Genomic DNA, 24,906 nt, shown 5'->3' on the forward strand with positions numbered 1-24,906 from the left:
TAGACTCCAGTTCTACCTCAGTTTTTATTCCTGGGGCTTTATCATATAGTATGAAGTAAACCCCTGGCCAGTTTGGGTCAGCTGTCCTGGTTGCATCCCTATCCGGTTTCCTGCCTATCCGCAGCCTAATGACTATGAAGAAAGGAAGGGATAGAGTGGGAAAAAGAGAAAGCTTTGATGCTGTGTGAACACTGTACAGCAATAGCCAAAGCACTGGTGTCTTATCAGCGCTGTTTTAGCTACAAATCCAAAGCATAGCCCCATTCAGGCTGTTGTGAATAAAGTTAACTCTGTTGCAGCTGGATCCAGTAGAGCCCAGCTCAAGAAACTCTATATTTCAGTGATTAAGTCACTCTCCTGTGTAAAAGTTGTAATTTCTTATCCTATTACTTGAAACTGGACCTGCATTGCCCACTTCTCTGATGAGTGCTCTAAATGCTGAACTGCTTGACTTGAACTTTTGTGTCTGCAGAAGCCTTGTTGAGTTTGTAATGTCAACATATTGGAGCTTTCACAACCAACACAGCAGAGAAAATAGCATTAACATTTCAAACTGTAGCTAGCTAGTCAAGTATTTAGAAGTTTAATACTATTTAACCTAGATTTACAGTCCAGCACACTCTAATGGACAGTTCCCAGACTGGATGGCTCATGCTCATGCAGTCTGGGTATCTGTGTGACCAACCATGCCGACAAGTTATATAGACATGTTACAAATAAATGTTGCAGACATTTGCTACACTTAAGTTTAAAAGTTTCTGTATTTCCCAAGTGTTCTAGAAGCTGTGATTTTACAAGGACTCCAACTGCTTTGAAATAGGAAGCATATATTAGGAATACAGAATACAAGCAGCTTTGGTGCCATTTGAGCAGAAGTTTCCCAAGATACAGTCCAACTCAAAATCATGATTCTTCAAGCATCTTCTTTACGGACTCTCCGCACTGTAATTGCATGTGTACACTTAACGGCATTTTAAAATCCAGCCTGGTAAGTTCCTCAATACCAATAGTTCTCTTGGAATGCTACTCTAGAATTTCATTCATTCTACAATTAAAAGCTGCTTAATGCTTTGCTTTTGGTTGTTGCTTTGGAGATTTGTTTTTTTGTTTTGTTTTTTTTTTTTTTTTTACCCAAGAAGGAGATTTGGGAGACTTAAGCTCACTTTAAGTTATATCTTCCTGTCTTTCATGGTCTTGATGGCTATTCTTTGAAACTTCACTGGTTTTTCAATATCTTGTAGAACTGGATATTACTGCAGAAGCAGTCATAATCTGAGAAATAGAGTTAAGGTAGTATGATCTTCTGTACTACAGTATCACACTTATTTACATAGCTAAGAAACAATTCATTACTTTTTTTTTTAGCCACAGCATAACCTTCAGTACTTATCTATTATAATCCCCAAGCCAGTAATTGCATCCCATGATTGAGTCCAGGGGATGCAATCCCATGGACTGTATCCCAAGGTCCTGTATGTGTAACATTTTTAGTTCCTCAGAGTTTAAATTTACATGTATATTTAACTGTGTATTTCTTTGTCTATGCCCAGTTTACTGAATCACCTAGATCATGCTGCATTAGCAGCTTGTTTCCCAGTGTTTCTGTCATTTGCAAATGTTATTGGTAATGCTTTTGTATTTTTTTTTCAGGTCACTGATTAATACTAACTAGTAAAATCTAAGAACAGATCCTTATGGGACACAATAAAGAGACATCCGTTCAATGAGTATTCCTGCACTGCAAATACATATTGGAACCTACCAACCAGATTTTAACTTATTTCTTGTACGCAGTACTGATTCTTATCATTCTAAGTTTATAGCCAAAATGTAATGCAAAATGAAGGTAGATGTCCTGTGGAAATGTCTGTATTGCATTGACATTATTATTTTTAATAACCAAGCATGTTTACTGAGAAAAGACATTTTGGATAACTGAATTTAAAAGATCTAGTTTCCACATACGCATAACAAATGTCACCTGTTATATTGCCTCACTCCCTAATTTTTTTCCTTCTCCATGTCAGCTCTTGAGTTATTTTGTCCAAAATGGATTTCAGGCTGACAGATCTGCAACTACTCAGGTTAACTCATGTATCCTTCTGGAGTGTTACACCACACTGCCTTTGTTGCTGTCCTCTGGCACTTTACAACTTCCGACAGCTATTAAGAATAATTTCCAGTAGTTCAGAGAGCTCATCAGCAGCTTCTGTCCGAAGTTATCTGAACACATTCATTTTAAAATGCCTGCCTTTTGGAGCTTCCTCTTGGTTTCTTTTTGAGTTGGAAGGGAAATCATCATTCATCATCACCATCAACACCATCATCATCTTCTGGTATGTATACATTGTCTGTCTCTTTCTCAAAATACAGAAGATAAAAACTTATTAAATGCTTCTCCCTCTTCTGCAGAATCCCTTCTGGCACTGACCCATCATCATTATCTTTTATTAGTATTCCTTCCTTCCTTCCTTCCTCCCTCCCTCCCTCCCTTCCTTCCTTCCTTCCTTCCTTCCCTCCCAGCTTCTCATGTTTCTCTGTTACCTTTTGGAATCTCATACCACTGACTGTAGCCAAATGGTGTTAATTTCTTTTTTTCCAAGACATTAAGGCTAGTTCAGATCTAAGCAAAGAATGTGGCTGACAGAACTTACTGGGAAATGCAGAGGAAGGCACAGCTCTGCTACCCAGTTTGTCTGTGCGTAGACTGGTGGGCTGGTTGGTGTCATTAAGGGCAACAGATGACTGATGAGAGAGTAGCTGCTGCTTCTGCTCTGGGAGTGACAGCTCCCAGTGGTCAGGGCTCCCCACTTCCATCTCAGGAACTGCCAGAAGCTACCATCCTGCTGCTCTGGAGCTTTCACCCAGTCCTACATCCCAGGGCCCCTCCTCCCTTCTGCTCATGCTTTTGACAGACTTTGAGTCCGCTCCAGTGACAGAGCTCCTGTGTAGCAGATGGCTCTTGCTGTGTGTGTTCAGAAGATGGCAAATCTCTGATGGTGTTGTTCAGAAAGTTTGCCCAGTCAACATTTGGGCCACTTGAGTCATTGTTGTGCCTTTAGCTGTGCCTGCAGTTGCTTTCTGCATTGAAGAAAGCCATATTATGTTTCTCAAGGATAGTAAATATTGCAGACATCTCAGGGGAAGTGTCTATTCCCAGCATAGCCTTATGACAGATCTCAACTCTATGAGAAAAGAAAGAAAACCAGTCATTTATGATTCAGTATTTTTTTTTCACAGCACCCCATAGGTAAGAGACAAAATAGTTCACCCTCCTATTGTTGTATATACATACATGAGCATACGGAAGTTCTATGGATATTTTTCATTGACATGTTGTTTTGTGTTCATTAATCTCTGCTAATACAGATATCCGCTCAAAATAAAACATTATTTAGCAGGAGAGAACAAAACAACTAATCCACTGAAATTAAGTTGTCAAGACAAAAGTAGCTTGAAGAGATCTCAAGAAATGTTAAGAAAAACACAAAGCTTTCTGCCTCTGACTTTCTTTAGATTTGTTAGATTGGAGTGCAGGCACCGTGTCAGGAGAGTGGCAGTGCTAACAAGAGGGTGAAGGGAAATTGAAATGCCATTCATTAAAAGTGAAGTACTAAATTTTCCACTAATTCATTTTGACAGATGATATTCTGACAGAGTTGACAACTATAACAAAAAATGAATAAAGTGGATACAATTCAGGAAGTGATGTTTCTTCCCCCCCCCCCCCCCCGATGTCAGTGTAATAGATAATTCATATTTGTTTTTTATTTTTTCTTAAATCTGTTTATTTCTGATCATAAATACTTTCTGTTGTAAGCAGATATCTACTTACAAAAATAGCAAAACCCTTAACTTCTTAGATTGTAAGCAAAATGAAGGAATTAATCTGATTAACACTGCCAAGGAAAACTGTAGTGTCTAACTTCTTTTCCCAGGCAATGTGTGATCTTTTAAAACATCACTTTGTTAGCAGCCTTTGCTGTCTCAGTTGGATTTTTTTCCATTGCAAATGCAAGCATTATTTTATATTAAGTGTTGATGAGATTTAGCAGAAGATGGAGTGCCTTGGAGGAAACTCCTGCATGTTACTGTCTTGTAAAATCCTAGTTACATCTGTCTTTGGGATGTAGGCTTGAAAGCAAGGCTGGCAGACATGTTCTAACAAGATTTTGCAGAGGTACTTCAGCAATGTATTTCAGACATAATTATTAGTCATTATGTTTGTCTGCTGGTTATTAAACTCTAATCTGGGTCTGAGAAGTGCCAAGGGAAACTCACCACAGCACAATTTAGGTCCCAGTGAAGGTCCTGCTATTCCTGACCTTTTCTTTAGATGTTTACTATGAGGGTCGTGGAGCACTGGAATAAGTTGATCAGAGAAGCTGTGGTTGCCCCATCCCTGGCAGTGCTCAAGGCCAGGCTGGATGGGGCTTTGAGTAACCTGGTCTAGTGGAAGGTGTCCCTGTTCATGGCAGGGGGGTTGGAACTAGATGATCTTTAAGGTCTCTTCCAGTGCAAACCATCCTATGATTCTATGATCTGTTACGCTACATTATGATGCTCCTCTATGCTTCTGTAACACACACTGAATGAAAGTGATTCCAAGGAAAACATCAGCCACAACTGCTTTTAACAAGCAATAAAAGGCAAAAAGCTGCAAAACCACTGTACTAGTTAAAAGGCCAATGCATTGTTCTATGAAGAGAGGTGATTCTCCCTAGACAGGTGCATTAGTATTATGTCACCAAACTTGGTTCCAGTGACACTGAGATCCTAGCTACTCAGCTGTCTTTCTGAGTGTGTTATTTGCCCACAAATGAGGATGAGAGGACAAAAAGAATCATCAGATACTGTTCCTTTGGCTGCAGACTGCTATGTAATAAATTATTTTAGAAGGTTCCCATATATTAATTTAGTAAATAAACAGTTCCTCTGTTTTATCTTCTTTAATAATTGCAGTAAGGTTTCATATGATGTTTTAAGAATCCTGTCTTTAAATAAGAAGTTGCATTTACCTCCAGCAGAATCTAGCGATTTACATTTTTTATTAGGTCCCATTTTTTTGCTTTCTAATCTTTTCATTTTGTTTTTAGCATGTCATGTTGGTTTGATATGCCCTCTTTGTAAGCTAAGGAATATGCAATAAGACAGTTTGGAAATATTGCCATTCTAAATTGTAAGAATTCTCAGAGGCATTGTATAAACCCACAACCTTAAGTTTTTCAGCAACCATTAGCCTGAGTCTCTGCTTTTTTTTTTTTTTTAAATAAAATCAATAGATATTCAGCCCAGTTAATTTCAGGCTTTTCTTTTTTTTTTTTTCTTTTTAATTGGACACCATTTCAAAGTTTGGTTTTAAATTAATAAGAACTTGGAAATTCTCAAAAAACACTGATTTAAGATTAGGGCAGGCAAACTACTCAGCTAAAAATGGAAATCTTTATGCAAAAATACCATACAAATAGTCATCAGCCAAAATACAGCCTTTTCAGGGGTCAGAAAAAAGAATACAATTATATACCTTTCACTTCAACTGACCTTTAGCAGACTTCAAAAGCTTCTTGCAGGGCCATTTGTCTTTTTTGATTGCTTGGTAATCTTGCCTTGGCTGTTTCACTCACTAACAAGATGTACTTGATGGTCCTCCAGAGTTCAGTAACGATTTCTGTTTTTTTTTCTTAGATTTTCCCACTCTGTACACTGAGGGTTTTTTAAATTAGTTTACCTTAGAAGAGAGAATCAGTTTATCTCCTAGGTTCCCAAAAGCCTATGAACATACCTGATCAACTGTGCATTTTTGCTTTTAAGCATGGTTCTTCTGAAGTGCTGTAACTATCCTGGCAACACAGTCCCTTTGCCTCTCTATAGGTATCAAGCACCCAAAGAATATAGATAGGAATGTTGGAACCAAGAAAGGCAAAAGTTAGATGATATTTTGCTGATATTTATTAAAATCTACAAACTTGCACATCTTTCATGCCTTGTCATTTCTCTGCATCAAGTTGCAAAAGCATTTTTAAAAAAATACAAAATATTAGCCCAAAGTGCCTGGTTTTGCAATTGTGTATGTGTCCTGTGTTCAGCAGTAGCAGTCATTTTTCTCCTTCTTAGTAGCTGGTGCAGTGCTGTTCTTTTGACTTTCAGCCTGGAACAGTGCTGATAACACCAATGTTTCTAGTTGCTGCTCAGTAACGTTTACTCTGACCAAGAACTGTCTGAGCCTCATGCTCTGCCAGGGAGGAGGGGAAGCCGGGAGGAAGTAGAGACAGGACACCTGACCTAAACTAGCCAAAAAGTTATTTCATAGCACAGCACGTCATGCTCAGTATAGAAACTGGGGGCAGTTACCTGGAAGGGCTAGATCACTGCCAGGGTCAGGCTGGGTATCGGTCGGTGTGTGGTGAGCGGTTGTATTCTGTTCCCTTGTTATTTCCCTTACCATTATTATTGGTGGTAGCAGCAGTGGTTTGTGTTATACCTTAGTTACTGGACTGCTCTTATCTCAACCCGTGGGAGTTACATGCTTTTGATTCTCCTCCCCATCCCTCCAGGAGTGGGAGGAGGAAGTGGGGGGAGTGAGTGAGTGGCTTCATTGTTCTGGGTTGCCGGCTAGGCTTAAACCACAATGGTATGTCTGTAACTCTTGATTCAATCAGTGAAGTCTGCATCTTCAAAACAGAGTAGATTTTGCCCCTCACTGTGTCGTTTAGCGAGCTTTACAACAGCATAAAAATAGTCAAGTTATCAAAGGTGAAAACTGAGGTCCCCCTAACGTGTCTCCTTGTCTCCTTCTCATAGTGTGTTAATATGCTTAACCATATGCTTTTCTGATATATTAAAACCTGGACAGATGTATAAGATTGCAGTTCCTTTGAAAATAACATAGCAATGTGGGATATGTTTTTAAGGATAAAACTAATCTTAGACACAAAATCTCATACACATAAAATACAAAACCTAATTGCTGTTAAGAAGGAGGCAGGCCCATAGAAAAGTCTAACAAATGTAGTATATGTTCATGCAAATTCTTTCTATGATTTTGAGGTTCTTTGTTGCTAAAGATTTTGCAGGAATGATCTTGCTCACAGTCATGCCAGTAATTCCTGTCATCAGGCTGACATTTCAAAAGCAGCCTTCTGCACTTGTATTCTCCCTCTGAAATACATCAAAGTCACTACCCTTTGCCTTATGTGGGGCTGCAGTGATGGTGGAAGAGAGGCCATCACATTAACAGAATAAAGTCAGGGCAAGACAGCCCTTGGCGAGCACCTTTTACTCTCTGTTCATATGGGAAGGTAACAGCTTGGAACGAGTTGCTTTGCCCATGGAAGTTGCTCATATTGCTTACATGAGGGACCTTCTTACCCCCTTACTCCTCTGGGTAAGCATCCTGGAGGGATTTGAGCTGAATCCATAAAAGCAATATGCTGAAATTTGTGACAACAGTTTGTGTATCATTTTATTTATCAGTAGTAGTCTTTTCTCACTCCCTTCCCCATTGATATTTTGTCTGTGCAAGCAGGAAGTCTTGAGCTGATGGCACCAAAGGAAATGAGCAGTGGCTAATTTCAATATTACCTTCTGAGGCTCCAAATATTTTCAAAGGAGATACAGAAAAAATTGCATTCAGACCATATTTTAAATAACAAAACTGTTTGCTGTTTATTGAACACATAGATGGTGAAAAACACAGCAGTGTTTTAGAAACAGAGAAATCCTGCTGATAATGAAACAGCTAAATGCTTTCTTCACTGTCTAATTCCCCTAGCATGTAAGTGGGATTTGCCCAGTCCCTGAGAGCTCTGCTCTCATGCACAGCTGCAGATGCATTTTTCCTGGCTCCCACAGCTGTGAGATCAGAGCCAGGCATGTCAATGCCACCCTTCGGCTGCTTTTGGGGCTGAAAGCCTCCCTTCTGTGCTGACAGCAAAGTGCCAAAGCCGAGGCGGGTAGGCCACCCAAGTGTTCCACACAGCCTGCCATCTCACAGCTTGCTTTGACAGCAGTTAATTACACTGTTCCTGGGGAGCTTGTACACAGCAAACTGTATAAGCATAGCTGTCTTGTCCTTAATAGCTGCTGTATTTGGATGTGCTCAATATAAGGAGGTGGGAGAAAGCAGGGCTGTGCTCATCTTCCCTGGTGCTTGCAGGAGGCTGTGGGTATTTCATTACCCTTTGACAGAAGCCAGTTCCCCCAGTACATCTTTCCAGGAGTGTTTATTTGAGGACTGAGCAGCTGAAGCCAAGTTGGGATGACAAGCTTGGGTTCAGATTGTTTCGAGCTGGGAACAGGGGACTGCTGGGACCTTCTGGATGTCTGTACAACTTGTGAGCACCCAGATGTCATTTCTCAGTAAGCCACAGGGCTGTGGGCGTGGAGAAAGCAAATTGCAATGTATAAGAAAAACACCAATCTTTTATTCTTTCTCTATGAATTATTCTGTTTCTTAACCCAACAAAGGGTCCTTCTCTTCACCCTCCAACAAACTGTTTTACAGGTTTGGATATGCTCAATATAGCAGCATTGCATAGATCTCCCCAGGGATGCACGATGCATGAAGAACCGCATCAGGAGTGCTGCAAGGGTCTCTCCTTCATAAGGCCTCCCCCATTCAGTCCAGAGGGTGCAGGATGTGATTTGCGAGCTCTCCTGGGTGCAGGTGTGGGTGTGGGAGGACTTTTTTTTTTAGTTTTCCTTGGGTGTTGTTCTTTGGGTGCAGCCTGGCAAAGCTCTACAGATGCAAACTGCCACAGTTCTTGGTCAGCGTGCAACACAGTGGTGGATGGAGGAGGTCATCCCTGGCTCGTGAGGTCAAATAACAGCTGCTAACTGTTTTGTGAGATAGTTTTGTGACAGTTGTGACAGTTTTGTTCTTTGCAGGCTTGGCTAACTCTATAACCCTTATGCTCAGTCCAAGTTTGTGCTTCTGCAGCTTATATGGCAATTCAGGGAAGATGAATTCTTAAGCGCTTTACAATATCTTATGTTTCCAGGCTTATCACTGTGTCCTACTTGCATTTAGCCTTTTTTTTTTTTTCTGTCTCACAGGTCTGCCCTTCTGACGTTCACTCTTTTATATTACCTCTGTGGGAGCTATGCAAAGTAAATTAATAGTTTGTTCTTTGCTTGTGGTGATCCAGCTTTTACATTAATTGCCTATATTAGCTCAACCTGGATTCTCAGGTTTAAGTTACCTTTTCATCTGCAGAAATGTAGCCTGTGGGGAAATGTATTTCAAATGTTTCACTAACCTGCATCAGGTACGCCTTTTAACATTGTGTAATTCAAACTTTTATATTATGTTAATACTTGAGGTTATGAGCTCAATTGGAAATGCCAGCATGAATATCTCACCTCAACTTTTTTGGTGAGAGGACTATTCAAAATTAGGATCTTTTTGTTTGTTTTCTTTTGAATTTATTTCTATGAGTCTCAAATCCTACAAAAAACTTGTGCTATGTATTTAACTTTTCTGCTGTAAGTCTTTTAAAGCATCACTGTGCGTAGTCAAGTCACCATCTATGACAGTGTTTGCAGAACCGGGACTTCAGTTTAGGGGTGATTGGAAATATTTTGACTGAATGCTGCTTGGAGGGGGGCTGTTACTGAAAAAGATTTATAAAACTAAATTCAATATTTTTTAAAATATTGATTCTGTAAAAATGAAACATTTCTATTTAGATAAGCTTTACTTTTGCTTATGCGTTCCAGCTCTCTTTTCCCAGGCCTTGTTCTTAAGTTGTTTAAAGTGTGGGTTTGCTTCTTATCTATAGATTTCAGATTCAGCATCTAAACATTTGTTGCTTTTTTTCTTCTTGTATAAATCCAAGAGGCAGTATTGTTTCATATGGTATTCTGCGTTTTTTCCAGCTGTGATGATATAATCGATTGCAAATGATTGGTCATAATAGTAAAAATCAAAAGTAGACTGAGAGTGAGGGTAGACAGTTCAGATAATACTAAGAAATTATATTTATTCTCATCAAAATGTAGGCAAACAAGCCACTGTCTTTCTTAAACAGATTTAAATTGAAAGACAATTCTTTCTAAAATCACACATTTTACTTCTGAATAGTAAGATTATGATACCCAGGGATATTGATAAAGCATACGTCAAGAAGTCTATTTTCTCATTTACAAAAACCCCCATAAGTTTATTCTATTTAGATGGACAGTTTCTCTGGTGATGGACAAGTTAGGATTAGGTGTAGTGTTTTAGACAGAAGACTAAGATTTATTACTTAGATATTATTCCAAACCTGATATAATTCACATCTAGAGCTATGGCTCAATAAACAGAAAGTATTGGTGTCTAAAAATCATATACAAGCCAAAATTGCCTTAAGGACCATGAAGATTTAGCTCTGGTGTTATAGTTCAGGTCAGTAGTTTTTTTGATATTTATTTCAGTGATGTGTATTAACAGAGAGTGAGGAATAAAATGTAATAGTTTATTTAGCCCTTTTAAAAGTTAGTCACTGATATCAAGTGCTTCCGTGGGAATAGGTCTGAACACTAATTTCTCTTTAATGAGAAAATGAGTAGAAAATGCACTTTAAAAAGCAATCTAATTTCTAATATACTTTACAGATACTTCCTAAAGCTGTTAATAATGTAGGTTATTGGGAAGTATTCATAGTCTTGCTGACTCTGTATGGAGTATTGCATGATACTTTGTCCTGTAAATCCCAGTTTGTGAAAACTTGGTTTGTAAGTATCTTGGTTCACAAAAATGAAATAGCCATTTTTAACTCTCAAAATCATAGGGAAAGGTCAGAAATTGATCAGGCTGTGCCCTTAGGTTCAGAAACCAGACAACCAGTAGAAATACGTTTTTAAGTTTCCATCCATTCCATTGTGTTCAAACCTTCATTCATAGTACAGTAACTGTGTACAAGATTTCTGATTGCTCAAGGTTGGCTCAAGATGTTTTAAATCTTGTTCTTGTAATGTGAGCTAACCTAGTTGCATAATTGCCAAAGCATGAGCAGAAGTGAGCATGTATTCATTCCTTCTTTCTGAAATGCCTGGTCATATTAAAAAAAAGGAGACTATTATTCTCCTACTTTGATGTCCCTTCTGGGTATTCTATTTATAACTGTTTTTGTAAATGATTTTACCAACTGTAATATTTACAGCATGTTTAAAATTACCCAGAGATTACACCTAGGAATGTTGAAACTTTATTCTATGTTTACTTTTCCCCGCCTCATCAAGAAACATAAAAAAAACCTGTGACACTTTATTCAACCAATGCCACCCAAGACAACTAGCCAACAGCTAATGTTAGACATCACTAGATTATTTTTAATACATTCTGAAGGAAAACAGAAGCTCCTTACTGATAAGTCATGAACAGAAAGGCAGTTCAGCATGTAAATTTGTTACAAGTACTGTAGATAAGGCAGGGATGGAGCTGAAGTAGTTCCATTAGATATAAAAGTCTAAACCTTGCTGTTTAGACACATAATAAATAAGCACTGGGTGTAGTCTTTGAATACGTTTAGGAAAAGAACATTGGCATAAAAACCACATTTTGACATTTCATTAGCAAAGTGTCATTTAGCACTAATTCTCTCATTACTTCAGGACTGACTTCACCTGTGCTTGTAGTTCTGAGAAGAATATCAATTACTGATTCAAGATGATGCACCTGCTTCAATCAGGATGAAGGCTTAAGTATAACCATTTTATTCAGGAGCACAATTTTACTTTTGTTTGTCTCTTCTTTACTGAGGTAATACATCGCTATGGTAAGTTGTTAGCAACATTTGCGTACTTTGTAATTATTGACAAAAAGTAAGCTAGTGTTTAATAAAATAATGTAGATTTTCTTATTTGAAATATAGTTTAATTTCTCTGGAAAGTTGGATTATGGTAGGAATAGTGTATTGTTTACTGACTATAACAATCACCTAAATTCACCCTTTAATTTTCCGTTTTTGTTTTTCCCTTGTACCCAGTTTTACTCAATTCAGAAAATAAAAGACTAACCTGGTCTCAACAGCATGCTTTCTGCATTTCTAGAAGTTCTGAAGAAAATAGGCTGTAAGCACAGATGGTAGAGGTCTGTGATGTGTACTAGGGATGACAATTCATTTAATACAACCCTTTGGTGCTCATAAGGCTAGAGGTTCAGTTGCTTGAAAATCTCTGGAGAACACAGAAAATTTAGCTTTAAAAGAAAAACTTAAAAGGTGGCAGTGTTTACAGTGCTATTTTACTTTCTAATAGTGAGTTACACTCTTCATAATTAAAGGGCAGTGGGGCCTCCAGTCAATGCAAAGTCTTTCCAGCAAGGGAAAATATAAGGGAAATGCTTGCACAGAGCCATGAACTTGCCTGGGAGACATGCAGGTGGTGGTGAGGCAGTCTGTGATGACCTACAGGTAATTAAAAACAGCAGGCTAAAAGCAGCTTTAGAACTGAGTTACTCGGTGGCTGGGCCTGTTCTAAGTGGTTGGGAGCAGGGGACAATCTAGGTGGCCTCCAGGAGAGGACTACCTGTTGTGGGTACCTTTGATGTTCTGTATTAGACTGTCCTTAGGGATCAATGGTGGTAAGATTTGTTTCTCTCTTTTTTACAGCGACTGTACTTAGGGAAATTGAAATAGCTACTTCAGCATTCTCTGTAAAGGAATGTTTTCTTTTGGTCATTTATCTGCAGACTCCCTACATTAAAGTAAGAGGTAGAATTTTCCTTTTAAGATCTGCAGTTAGACTGGGAAAACTGAAGTTTTTCTTTTTGTACTTTTTCTTCTGTTTTGTCCTGACTGATAACAGAAATAGAACCCATGTCTGTGTAGAGTTCTTATTGTGCAGTGGTCAGGCCTTTAGAGTTTGTGAAGGCTCTTGTAGTCTAACTTGTCTGATTTGAAGTTGTGCCTTAAAAACACCAGAAGTGGTATATACTGAGTGAAATAAATAAAATTATGCTGAGAAAGCTACCTGAGCTTTGAAAAGAAAGTGTGTAGTAAAGGGTTTTAGGTGACAAAGTCAACATTAAGTGAAGAGGGTTCCTTGAAAAAGGAAACAAACCCTCTTTGAAATAACTGGTAAAATGTTCCTGATATCAGTATAACTTCAGCCTGGAGCAAGATATTTTAGCGAAATATGGAAGTGTTTGATCTTTTCCTTTTTACTCACTGATAGAAAAGTCTGGTGGAGGAGGAATGGTGGCAGTTCAATGGTCCTGGAAGCTGTGTGCCAGCAGAACTGCTTTCTATGAGTATAGTGTTTATGCTTGGGATATATCGAAGTAACACACATGGGCAGATCAATTTCTACAACTTGTAATTTTTTTGTCAGGCTGCTGCATTCAGGGAATAAACATGGGCTTTGGCTTTCATTTTTAGCTCTCCCAGTCAAATGTGTGGACCAATGCATGTAAATTGTGAAATTACTAAAATTGAGACAGTGACTGCTTGTTATCTGAGACACATTAGCTGATTATGTATGTGCTACCAAACTACTACTAGCATATGAGTTTAAATCTGATGGGTGAACTTCTTAAGTTTAGTTTGCAATGGGCTAAGATTATGCATGTGACTAGTATGTTTTATCTATTAAAACATACATTAAAATGAGGTAATAATTTCTTATTAACTGTCCCTATGCGAAGATGCCCTTGTGGCATAGGGAAAAGTAGGATATTATAGGAAAGAAAACTGCCATTCTTTCTTGCCATTTTTCTTTCTTTTTTAATTTTTTTTTCTGCTCTATGGTCCAAAACCATTCAGTCTTCCCAGACTTTTATTTGATAACTGTACAGTTACTGTCATATTTAACATTATTGCTATTTTTTACAAATTAGTTATTGAAATATGCCAGGAAGTAACTTAATAGTTGGATCATGTCCTTGATCTGCCCTTCCCAAATAATATGCCTTTGCACTAAAGAAGCTTTTGAGTAATTACTCCTTGTTGTTATGTCATGTGGTCCTCCTGTTCGCCTCTTATTTTCTTTACACCAAAAAGCATTTAAGTAGCTGAGGAAGAGATGTGAATCAATAGAAAACACTGAAACAAATTTCATACCTCCAGCAACATATCTATAAGCCTGGGAGAGGTGAATAAACAGATTGTAATGTTGAGAGAAGAAAGAAGAGAACACTGAATAGTTTCTCACTTGTTATTTGTGAAAAGGGGGACCTTACTGCAGTACAACTTGCCTCTGTAGTACGCTGCAGTGAAGACAGATTTTGTGGTTGTCTTACTGGTGCAATTCTTTTGCTGTATGTTTGCAGTGTATATATTTTTTTGTGTTCACCTTTCATTTAGGTTGTGGTTAGTGCTGCTGTTTAGAGGAATAAATGCAGCAAATAAGCCCCTAATGGCAAAGAATAGGTAACTTGGCCTGAAGATTTTGTTTATGGAAGAAGTTGGGTGAATTATCTCTTGCTCCCTGTCTTTTGATATTTAAGAACATTCTTCCAGGCACAACCCTCTGCTGTGGGTTGTTGTTGGCTTTGTGTGTGTGTCTGTCAATGGGTTTATCAAGAACTAGTTGATATTTTCTGCTGACACTGAAAGCAGAGTGAGAAAGACCACTCTGTCTTTCTTACTTATAATTTTCTTTCTTTTCAAGGTGTTTTTTTTTTTAACAGGTGCTAGCCTATATTTTAAGGGAATGTTCTCTGCAGCACAGATTTGAACGATTCATAGTTCCTTATGCTGCTCCACTCATCCATCTTTGAATGAAATCAGACACTGATTTATGTGTGGCATGCTGTTTTGGTTATAACAGTAGCTTCTGTCATGTGATTTGAGAAGACCCACACTCTGCGCATCCATTAAGATGACAATCTCCAGGATTCTCATAAATACCTCATTGCTGAGGTTACTTTTCTGCTTCATTTCATAACAGAAAAATAAATGGTTCTCATGATGAAAAGACTGGGGGCAAATCTGTAAAACAGCAATAATGCTAAGTAAAGTATAAACCTTCTAGATAGAGCTCATGGGTTCTGCTTGCCATGCTGCTCAAGAGTTAATGCAAACAGATAGTGTTACTGCCTGTGTAGATGTGGCATAAATGTAATGCGTACTGTCTCACAGGAGCAATTTATGAAGCTAAAGTTTGGGTAATTTCTTCTTTTGTCTGTCCTCTGTTGATCAAGATAACATATTTGATTTTTACTACAGCGCCCTGATGTTTTGGTTAAGATATTCCCACTCATTGCATTCTATGCATTAAATAATTTCTGCAATATGTAGCTCTCACCAGCATCTTTAGATATGTGAATCTCTCTCAGGACTTTCACAGTGGTGAAGTAGAGCTCTCTTTGGCACAGAGAGCAGTGTCATAAAAATCCTCTTAGTAAACTTATAGCCATGACAATGGTTAGAATTTACCTTAATACTGCTGTACAGACTCTGCTTGAAGTATGTAAGGAAAACGTTTGGTTCTCTGAATATGGTGCAAGTTGAACAGAGCTAATAAAAAAAAAAAATCATTACAAATTAGCACAGTATTCTGGGGCTCAAAGTATTTTAATAGTCGTAACAAAAATCAGTTATTAGTAGCCTCACAATAACGAATAATCCTGCTTTTCACAGCTGATCCTTGTAACAAAAAATGGTTGCAGCTGAGATTGGATCTTTTCTTCAATGGTTATTTCAAAGGAAAAGTGGTCCTCAGCCCATAGCCCTGTTGTAGCTCTTCACTGACTACCACCTTGTGTAGGTTTCTTTCATTACACACTTCCCCTCTCAGCTATTGCATGCATAAGGATTGAAATGGGTGTACCCAGCAAGCTGGTACAGATGGATATGTTCTTGGCTGTTGCACAGAATTAATTAGTGTTTCCTATTCTATATATGCTGTTACATTGTACATGCCCCGGTAGCTGCATGTGTCGAACAATGTATCTGTCATATGTTTGTTTTCTGCCTTAGCCCTTCCCCTGGAGGGAGGGAGTTGTGCAGTGTGCTGTCCCACTTTGCGAGTGTGGCAAATAAATGGACTTCGAGAGGACCTCCTGGCTTGTCAAGTCTTGTCTCTCTCTGTCAGATGACTATGTTACATAATGCCCCTGTGAGCTGAGCAAGCTCCAGCCAGACATCAGATCTCTTTTTTTCTGTGCTGCTATTGGAAAGCTGTTCTACTACTTTCATAAAAGGGTTAGAAAGCTTTCATTTTCAGCTTCACATTGTTTCTGCCAATTGTTTCTGCCTTGTTTTTTTTTTTTTTATCTCATGTTGATCTTGATCTTAGCTTTTTTCCTTCTAGGCTCTTTATCACACAGAATCTATGGGCAACAATTTTATTTTCTCATCATATATTTTATGTTGTACTGTTAGTATAGGTGTGACTATGTTTGAGATAACTTCTTCCATCAAAATTAAAGCTGAGAAAAATCATTCCAGGTGAATTTAATTTTTTATTTCTTGAACTCATGAGCTTGACTTACAGTGGAGTTAGTGCTGTACTGATATATGAGAAAATCCCATCCTACCTTAGTATTTTGGTAGGAGCCTTACTACGTTTTTTTTTTCTAATACGTATTCCCTAAGCATCTAACAAGATGCTGTTTAGTTCTCCCGGCTCATGTTAGGTAAGACTTTAAGAATAATATTACTGGTTTCAGATAAGTCTGTCTTGAACAAAATTCCATGTAAAATTGTGAAATATATCCTAATTTCCTTCCAAAGTGTAAGATGCTTGGTAAGGGCAAGTCAGCAAATGAGGCTGTCTTGCCTAAATTTGGGACCTAAGGCAAGTCATAAAAGCAGTACGGCTCAAACTGTCCAGCTTCAGGTCCTGGGGTAAATCGCTTGGTGACTGCAGGTTATGGCCTATAAATATGTGGAAATGTCTCCATCTGCGTCCTTCTCAGCATATGAGAAGCCCTACACGAGGCCACATAATTTACCCAAGTACAGGGTCATGAATGGGACTGCAGCTCTGAGCCCACAGTGGGGGCTGGTGGATGATGTGTTCACACTAGGCACAGCTCTTCCTCTCTTTTCCCCTCCATGAAGCCATGCAGGTCTATGGCATTGCTCCCAGTCTTTGCATTATGTCTGACTCAGACAAAAAAGCAGACTGACCTGCTTGCTGTATCTGGTGTTGAGTCACAGACTGAAAAGAGACTGTTTTGCTATGCTGTAAGTTTGTGAGAATCTAGGGCAGTTCAGTGCAAAAGGCTGAGGAACTTGAGTTTTGTGTTTGACATTATATGTGGCAGGTTTGGCTACATTCTAGTATGACTATGGCTGTCATAGTTTGATCTGTGGCGGACAACGCACATACCTGGAAAACTGCACTTATTCCTACTGGATTTACACCGAATGCCCGAGTTGTCTGTTGCTGAATTTTCTCTCTGGTGGCTGAAGCTTTTGAGGAATTGGATTTTTTTTTTTTTTTTTGAGAAATTTAGAGTGTTTCAGAAGTCTTCCTTTTTGCAATCTGCTATTTCAAGATGTCTCTGCAGAGGGGGAAGACGGACCTCTTCAGTAACCCCTTGCTTGCAAAGGTTTGAGTCTGAAAGTGATCAGCATATCTGATGTTATTCCCCCAATAAATTAGGCAAACATTACAGGTGTGGATAGCATAAAATTAATGCTTCTCTTTTTGAACCATTTCTTGTTGCTTTTAATAGATGCTTACTTGTAATCAATCTGCTCCTCTTGCCTGATTGATATTCATCATCAATCCTGTGCTCATGGCAGGCATAAAATATTAAAAAGAACCCTGGAGACTTTACCTGTCTCCGTAGCTGAAGTCAGTTTGAGATTTTTGTAAAGCTGTTGATTTAGCTTCCTGAATATAAGCAGAGAAGAATTTGAGAATCAGCTTTGGTGTTGTTTGAGACATGAAGTTCAAATATTTATTTGGAAGAGGTATTTCTGAAGTTCTTGCAGATAGAGTCTTTTATTCCAAGAGAACCATGAAGCCTGAATTCTTAACTGTCATGAATGCTGGTCAGTCAAATTAGTGTAAGTAGCTTTCAAAATGGTACCAGATCAGTGTATGTTAAATTTACATCTGTTTTTGCTTCATTTTTATGAGCAGAGGCTGCATGTGGTACAGGACAGCTTGGAATGAAAGCCTCTTCTTCTCTTTACTGTAACTGCTTTCCTGTACTAGCTCAACTATGATTTTGGCATAGGAATGTTAGTAAGACTTAATTCTCACTGTCTGAGCTGTCCTTGTCCCCTTTTCTACCTATCCATCCCTTGCTTGCTTTTAATACTCATTGGTAAATCAATGTAACTTGCAGTCTCCAGGTCTACTGAGACCTCCTGGTACATGGGTATCTTGTTGCTCCACTGAACTCAGTATGTTCATTTTGGTGGGTCTCCTTTGCTCTTCCTTCTGTGAATGCCCCCCTTAACTGGATAAATGCATGATATAATACAAGTTTGTTTATTTTTTTAAACAGGAAATTATGGGGAAAGTGGAATGGAAGCCTTCAAAGAGCTGGCTGCCCAAGAGGGTCTCTGCATTGCTCACTCTGACAAGATCTACAGCAATGCTGGGGAAAAGAGCTTTGATCGCCTGCTCCGCAAACTGCGTGAAAGGTTACCCAAGGCTAGAGTGGTGGTTTGCTTCTGCGAGGGAATGACAGTGAGGGGGATCCTCATTGCCATGAGGCGCCTTGGAGTGCTTGGGGAGTTCCTGCTGATTGGAAGGTAAGGCTCTGAGTATGACTTCTCTGCCTGTCCTCTTCCTCTTGTCTTGCAGGTAGTCCTTTAATTTCAGAACCATGCCACTCAAGCTGCCTGTAATTTCCATGTTCACTTGCCTAACGTATGAAAAGAAGTGGAAAGGTGGTACAGCAGATCTTGAGAAAGAGATGTGAAGATGTGTGCCAACTTAATCAGTGGTGGTGACTTTTGCTGAAGTAAATGTTAATTCCTAACACTTTAATATGAATGTATGGCATTAGGGTTTTTTTGGCACAATCTAGGGAAATGTTTCATACGCAGATTTTTAGAACCAAAGTAGGGATTGAAGAATTCTGGTTTCAGAATGTGATCTGGAAGTGTGATGTGTGAGACAATTTCATGTGTTTCACTAATAGTGACTCCTGGTTATTTGAAACCCCAAATTATTGAATGGTTTGGTTTACTTGAACTTGTGATTGCAACTTGGCATTTTCATTTGTACAATTTGTTCAGATCTTTGCTGTTGAAAGCCAAAGCACTGATGTTACGCAGACTTGTTTGTTTTTTAAAACATCAGGCTTGCTGATGGCCAAGTCAGTATGTTTGTGTGTTTTTTTTATTACCAGGGTAACAGTGCAGATGTGTATTTAACAGGCAAAGGCTGTCTTTATGAGAATGGCTGCTTTTTAGTTCTGGAGTTTATTTTTGTAGATATTCACTGAAATATGGTCATTTTAATTCTATCGCATACAGTATATCCACATTTCCATTTTTGTGATGGTTCATATTTTGTGGCTTTTTTGACTTTCACCTTAATTTTTGCAATGTCTTTGTCTGTATTTTTGATGAATGTTGTTCAAATGACATTTTGTCTTCTCTGCTAGATTGATATATATATTTTTTTAATCCTTCTATTTACTCTTTCTTAGTTATTTCTTAAACACCATTCCTTCAAAGCCACTGACTGTTGTCTCCATGCCTACTTAGCTTCTGCTGCCTTTTAATTCTGTTGCCATTCTAATCTATCGGACTTCTTTTTGTCCTTTTTTTTTTTCCTAAAGTCTTTGTGTCTGACATTGTCATCACTTGGATGCTCTCCTTTTGCTCTGTGCTATAATATTGGTCTTTCCCTGATTGTATTGCTCCTCAAACTCCACAATTATGTTTTTTAGCAGTTGAATATCTAATCTGGCCTAAGTAATTATTTGAAAGCAATCAATGGCTCTCCTTTCATCGTTTTTGTTCCAGTTTTGGATTGCAATCTATTTGGAACAGAAGCTATATCTCTAGAAGGCTGTGCAGATAAGATGTAGCACATATGGAAAACCATCAGCCTTAAAATAAAAACAGTAAGGCAGTATTGAGACTAGTATTATGTTCTAGACTTGTGCATGTGCATCTGCATCATTCAATACACATAGTTTGAAATGAATAATGGAATGTTTCAGGACTGACATGTACTAAGCATGATTTTTCAGTGAACAGAAGAAATGAGCTATAACAAAATTGGTCTGGGTAAAAGCATCCATGGTCTTTTTGTAAATGCCTTGTAGCTTTCACCAATGATGTGCCGCCTTCTTGTATTATCGCTCTGTAGTGGTGTTTATTGTTCACCTGACTTTTTGGTGCTCCCTCTTGTCGCTGTCCATACATAGAGCCAAAGGAAAGCCATCTCTTACATTAAGCACAAAACCTAGGTACATTGGTGGTACAAAACTTAGTTTCCTATTAGGCCATTTACTTGATCTCATACTCCATGGTATGTGGAACATTTCAGCTTGAAAGTTTGAATACAACCCTTTATCAAGCATTATGCTACTCTATTTAGTTCAGTTGTTTGATAAGCCTCTCAGAATCTGTCCAACAGCATTGCTCTGAACTTTTTATCAGAAATTATCACCTATTAGATGCTAATAATGGGATTTCTGTAGAAATCACAGTGCATTTTTGAGATAGGTTTTCACACACCTTTGTTTTGTGCTGGCAATTGACTATGGAAGACTCCTTTTAGGGCTGGGTGGGATATTCTGATTGTAAAACAGGCTGTCTATTGCTTTGTATTGTGTGGACTGTGCCCGGCAGCTGGTTGAAATAGAAAGTATTGTAGGGCTTTCATATGTTTTCTATATGCTTGCAGAACTAGAAGAAAAGACATTTTCTTTGAATTACCCTATTTTTTTAAAAGTGGCAAATCTAGCCAACTTATTCATAAGTAAGTTGCAGTGAAACTGTGGTGCTATGAATTTGGTCATTGGTATACAACAGGAATCAAGGCATGCATTAACACTGCTCTGACATGCTGTTTAGTCTTTTCTTATACAAGTACCTAGCTAAGCAAAAAACCAAAGCCTTTTAAAATCCTTCTTTTAATGGAGGGAAGTGGGAGTGAATGTGAAATCAAGATTTTTTTTTTTGTAATAATGAGCTAAACAAAACCTTTAATTTACTGACAGGTTTGTTATCAGCCACACTGTATCAATGCCATACTCTGCTGTGACTCGCTGTGAAGAGGAAGCCTTTACAAAGGGACACCTGGCTGAATAGCTCTTTTCCTACTCTATCTTCAATATTGCTATTGATCAAAGCAGACAGGAAAAGTTTAGCTTAACTAAATTCAAGGTATCGGAAAGAGAGCTGAGAAATTTGAGTTCCATTTAACCTGGGAATGATGCACTGGGAATTACAGGGGATTACATTGAGCCAGAACTGGGTCATCAGACACTGGAGACTTTCTGGGGTTGTCTGACTCTTTTCAGGCATAGAGTTAGGACCCTATTTGTGCTGCAAGTATTCCCAAATTTGTATTGGAGGTCTAACTAGAAATTCAGTTTCCTTGCTACTGAAAGTTGGAGTCTATTATATTAGTGAAAAGAAAAGGGATTTCTGAACCTGGAGGAAAGCTGGGATTAAGACAGGACAGGTTCCAATCCCATCTAAGGGAGAATGGCAGACATTTAGAAATCCATAGTTTCCAATTGTAGTAGTGAATTCATTGAGAAAACTTATTAATCTACGAAAGGATGATAAAGCTTTAAAAACTGGCTGATAATCAAAGGGAAAGAACGCAAGAATTAACCATGGCTTTGTATTAAAACAGTGATTGGAACAGTATTGGAGTAACCAAAGACAAAAAATTATGCTAATAAACTGTACTCTTAAGGGAAATGAAGGGATAGCTCTTTTAGCAGAAATTAGTTTTGATGTGAAAAGATTAGGAAGAAAGATGCTCAACATCATGTGTCTAATCATGTTTATGCAGGCCACTGGGTTTTATATTACTTAATAAGCATCAATTAAGTTTTGTCAGAATCTTGCAAGATGGATGAATCTTGTCTCTATCCCTGGGGATGATACGTCAGGACAAGGCATGTAACTGACTTTCCCGCATATCTGTGGGTAAAAGAAATCAAATGAAATAAGCAAATTAAACCCCCAGTTTAGTCTGAGATCATTGGAGAGGAGACACGTAAGATGGCTGGAAATAAAAATGGTCTTCTGTAATTTGACAGTTTCTCAAACTCTTACATACAGTGGTTTGTATGAGAAACTTTAGAAAGAAAAGGTATATTGGTGCATGTGCTGTTTTTCAATAAAACACTAGGTAATGGAGTATGTGTTTTACTTACTAAAGAGTATTTATAGTTTTACTTCCATGGGCTTTCCAATATTTAATGGTCTCCATTAACATTGTTCTAGGGGCTGTTGTAGAACTGTGAATTTTAAGTGTTGGTAGGGTCACCTCTCCTGAAAGTTTGGACTCTTGGCAGTGAAGATACAATTGGGTTCTTTGCTGTGAACCCAGTGCAAAGGGTCAGTTTTTTTCCCTATACCTAATAAAATCCTTTTCGCATTGGGTGTCAGAGCTTTCAGGATGCATAGCGTAATGGAATTTTTCCTAACTGCCTTCCCTTCACAAGTCAATATTAATAACGGTGGTTTTGGCATTTACCTTCACCTTTTCTAAAATATTGACAAGGCATTGTCAGTGTAAGGTGTTCAGTCTTGTCTGACATTGTTGGAGGTGTGGAACCTGATTTCACTCAGGTGTAAGATTAAACAGCTTGTTGGCGAGTTGAGAGAGAAACATGCCCTGATGTGGTCAATCCCTGGGTGGCAGGGTGTGAGGGAGGATTTGGGCAGGTTCCAAGGGCAGTTATCACCTCCTAAAACCTGTGATTCTCTGCCCCGAACAGGCATGTAGTACCATTAAGTTTGTGCACTACTTGACAGAAAAGTTGCCTACCTGAATAAGACCCACCAGTTACTAGCACTGTGACTACTGGGCACTTGTTCAGTTTTTTTAATGCAGAGGAAGGAGGGCCTCTACACCTGAGGCCAGGGACCCAAATCATTATCTACAGTAATGACTCTAGTAATCAAAAAAAACCAACGTGGAAGCAGAAATTGACAGGTCCATGGCTTCGATTAGTGAGGGAGGATAAAGAGTCTGATCAGGAAGCTGTTCCTTCAGCAAGGAAACAGAAGGGGGTGACAGAAGTCACTCTAGGCAGAAATCATCAGGTCCTTGAGTGAACTTTGAGATATCTGGAAAGATTATATCTGCCAGCCAGGTGAATGGATAGCTGCCTGGTTCATCAGATTCTGGGGTGCTGAGGCTGACAAGTCAGGAACTGGAAGGTAAGAAAGCCCAGAAACTGTGACACCTAGTGGGGACCAGGGAACAGACAAAGAAATTGGAAGAAGTGCAACAACCCAAAACCTCTGTAGGTGGCTTCTGTTGAGTGTGAGGGCAAGCTGTCTCCTCAGGGATAATCTTATAAATTTCTGAGAGAAGTAGACCACTGTGGAGAAAGATGTCAGTTTAATTTGTCTTTGTTTCTCACTATCTAAATCTATTTTAATTGGTAATAAATTGAATTAGTTTGCCCCAAGTTGAGCCTCTTCTGGCTGTGATGGTAACCGTTAAGCAGTCTGTCCTGGGTTCAGCAGTAGCAGTCATTTTTCTCCTTCTTGGTAGCTGGTGTAGCGCAGTGTTTTGACTTTCAGCTCGGGAACAGAGCTGATAACAAGGATGTTTTGGTTTGGCCAAGGACTTTGTGAGCCTCATGCTCTGCCAGGGAGGAGGGGAAGCCGGGAGGAAGCAAAGACAGGACACCTGACCCAAACTGACCAAAGAGGTATTCCATACCACAGCACGTCATGCCCAGGATGTGACTGGGAGTTAGCCGGAAGGGCTGGGAGACTGCGGGGTTGGAGGAGGTATCGGTCGGAGCTGGGTCGGGCTGGGGGGGGGCGAGTTATCAGTCGGCTGGTGGTGAGATGATGTATTCTCTTCCCTTGTTATTTCCTTTATCATTATTATCATTGGTGGTAGCAGTAGTGATTTGTGTTATACCTTAGTTACTAAACTGTTCTTATCTCAACCCGTGGGAGTTGCATTCTTTTCGATTCTCCTCTCCGTCCCTCCGAGAGCAGGGGGAGGGCAAGAAAAGGGGGGGAAGTGAGCGAACGAATTACCTGACTGGGTTTAAACCACGACACAGTCTTATAAAATAAGTTCTTGATTTTGACCGATGTGATTTTTTTCCTTCTATTTTCAACTTCTGTCCTGTTGAGCAGGGGTAAAGGGCAAGTGGCTGGGTGGGCATTTGGCTGGTCCCAGTGGCTCATGCATTACCTACAAACTGACTGAGAGTATTCTGCTGCTAGATTGGGATGTTCTTCATAAAGAAGGTGAACATCAAAGGATGCTATGGTTCTAAGTAAGACAAATGAAAGAAAGATGCTGTACTCTCTCCAGTGCACAGTGTCTTCATTCACCACAGAGGCTGCTGCCTGTTTATGAAAAATCAGTGAGAAATGTCCACATTCTCCCAAAGGAGATAAAGTGCTTTGCAGGACCAAACTCAACTTCCAAACAATATGATTAGCTATTTTTAAGTACATAAGAAATTACAGAAGAATCAGCAAAAGCCAGCAGTATATTGTCAATGGGGGAAAACCCCACGCCTTCTGCTTGCCTAGACTACCTAGGGTAGGTTTGGGTCTTGAAAACCTGGCAAAAATAGTAGATATTGCACAGCATTGCTCATTGTAGTGGTTTATGCCAACTTGCTATGAGTGGAAATGTGGTGTTAAGAAAACTGGTAGTAATCTAGCACTGCCAAATGGATATGAGTGATAGAATAAAAACCACCAGCATGCTATGTGGTGATTTATTTATTTTTTTGGGGGGAGGGTAGTTTGAGTGATAAAACTTAGAGTGGTTTGAAAGCCTAAAATAAAGGTGGCAACACAAGTGACATGCTGACAAATAGAAATAGTAATT

The 24,906-nt window shown here is 39.0% G+C and overlaps 1 protein-coding gene across 8 annotated transcripts in view; it reads left to right on the forward strand.

The window, feature by feature from the left end:
- The window catches only part of GRM1 (glutamate metabotropic receptor 1), a 177,611-nt gene that overhangs the window by 20,030 nt on the left and 132,675 nt on the right, over window positions 1-24,906 (forward strand). For all 8 annotated transcript variants that reach the window (XM_062641944.1, XM_062641942.1, XM_062641943.1 and 5 more), the window contains exon 3: window positions 18,392-18,641. In XM_062641944.1, the coding sequence (XP_062497928.1) occupies window positions 18,392-18,641 (250 nt within the window). The remainder of the gene's footprint in view (window positions 1-18,391; window positions 18,642-24,906) is intronic.

The sequence above is a fragment of the Pezoporus occidentalis genome, unplaced genomic scaffold, assembly GCF_034315485.1.
Source record: "Pezoporus occidentalis ecotype Australia unplaced genomic scaffold, CSIRO_AGI_Poc_V1 ctg7, whole genome shotgun sequence".
NCBI lineage: Eukaryota > Metazoa > Chordata > Aves > Psittaciformes > Psittacidae > Pezoporus > Pezoporus occidentalis.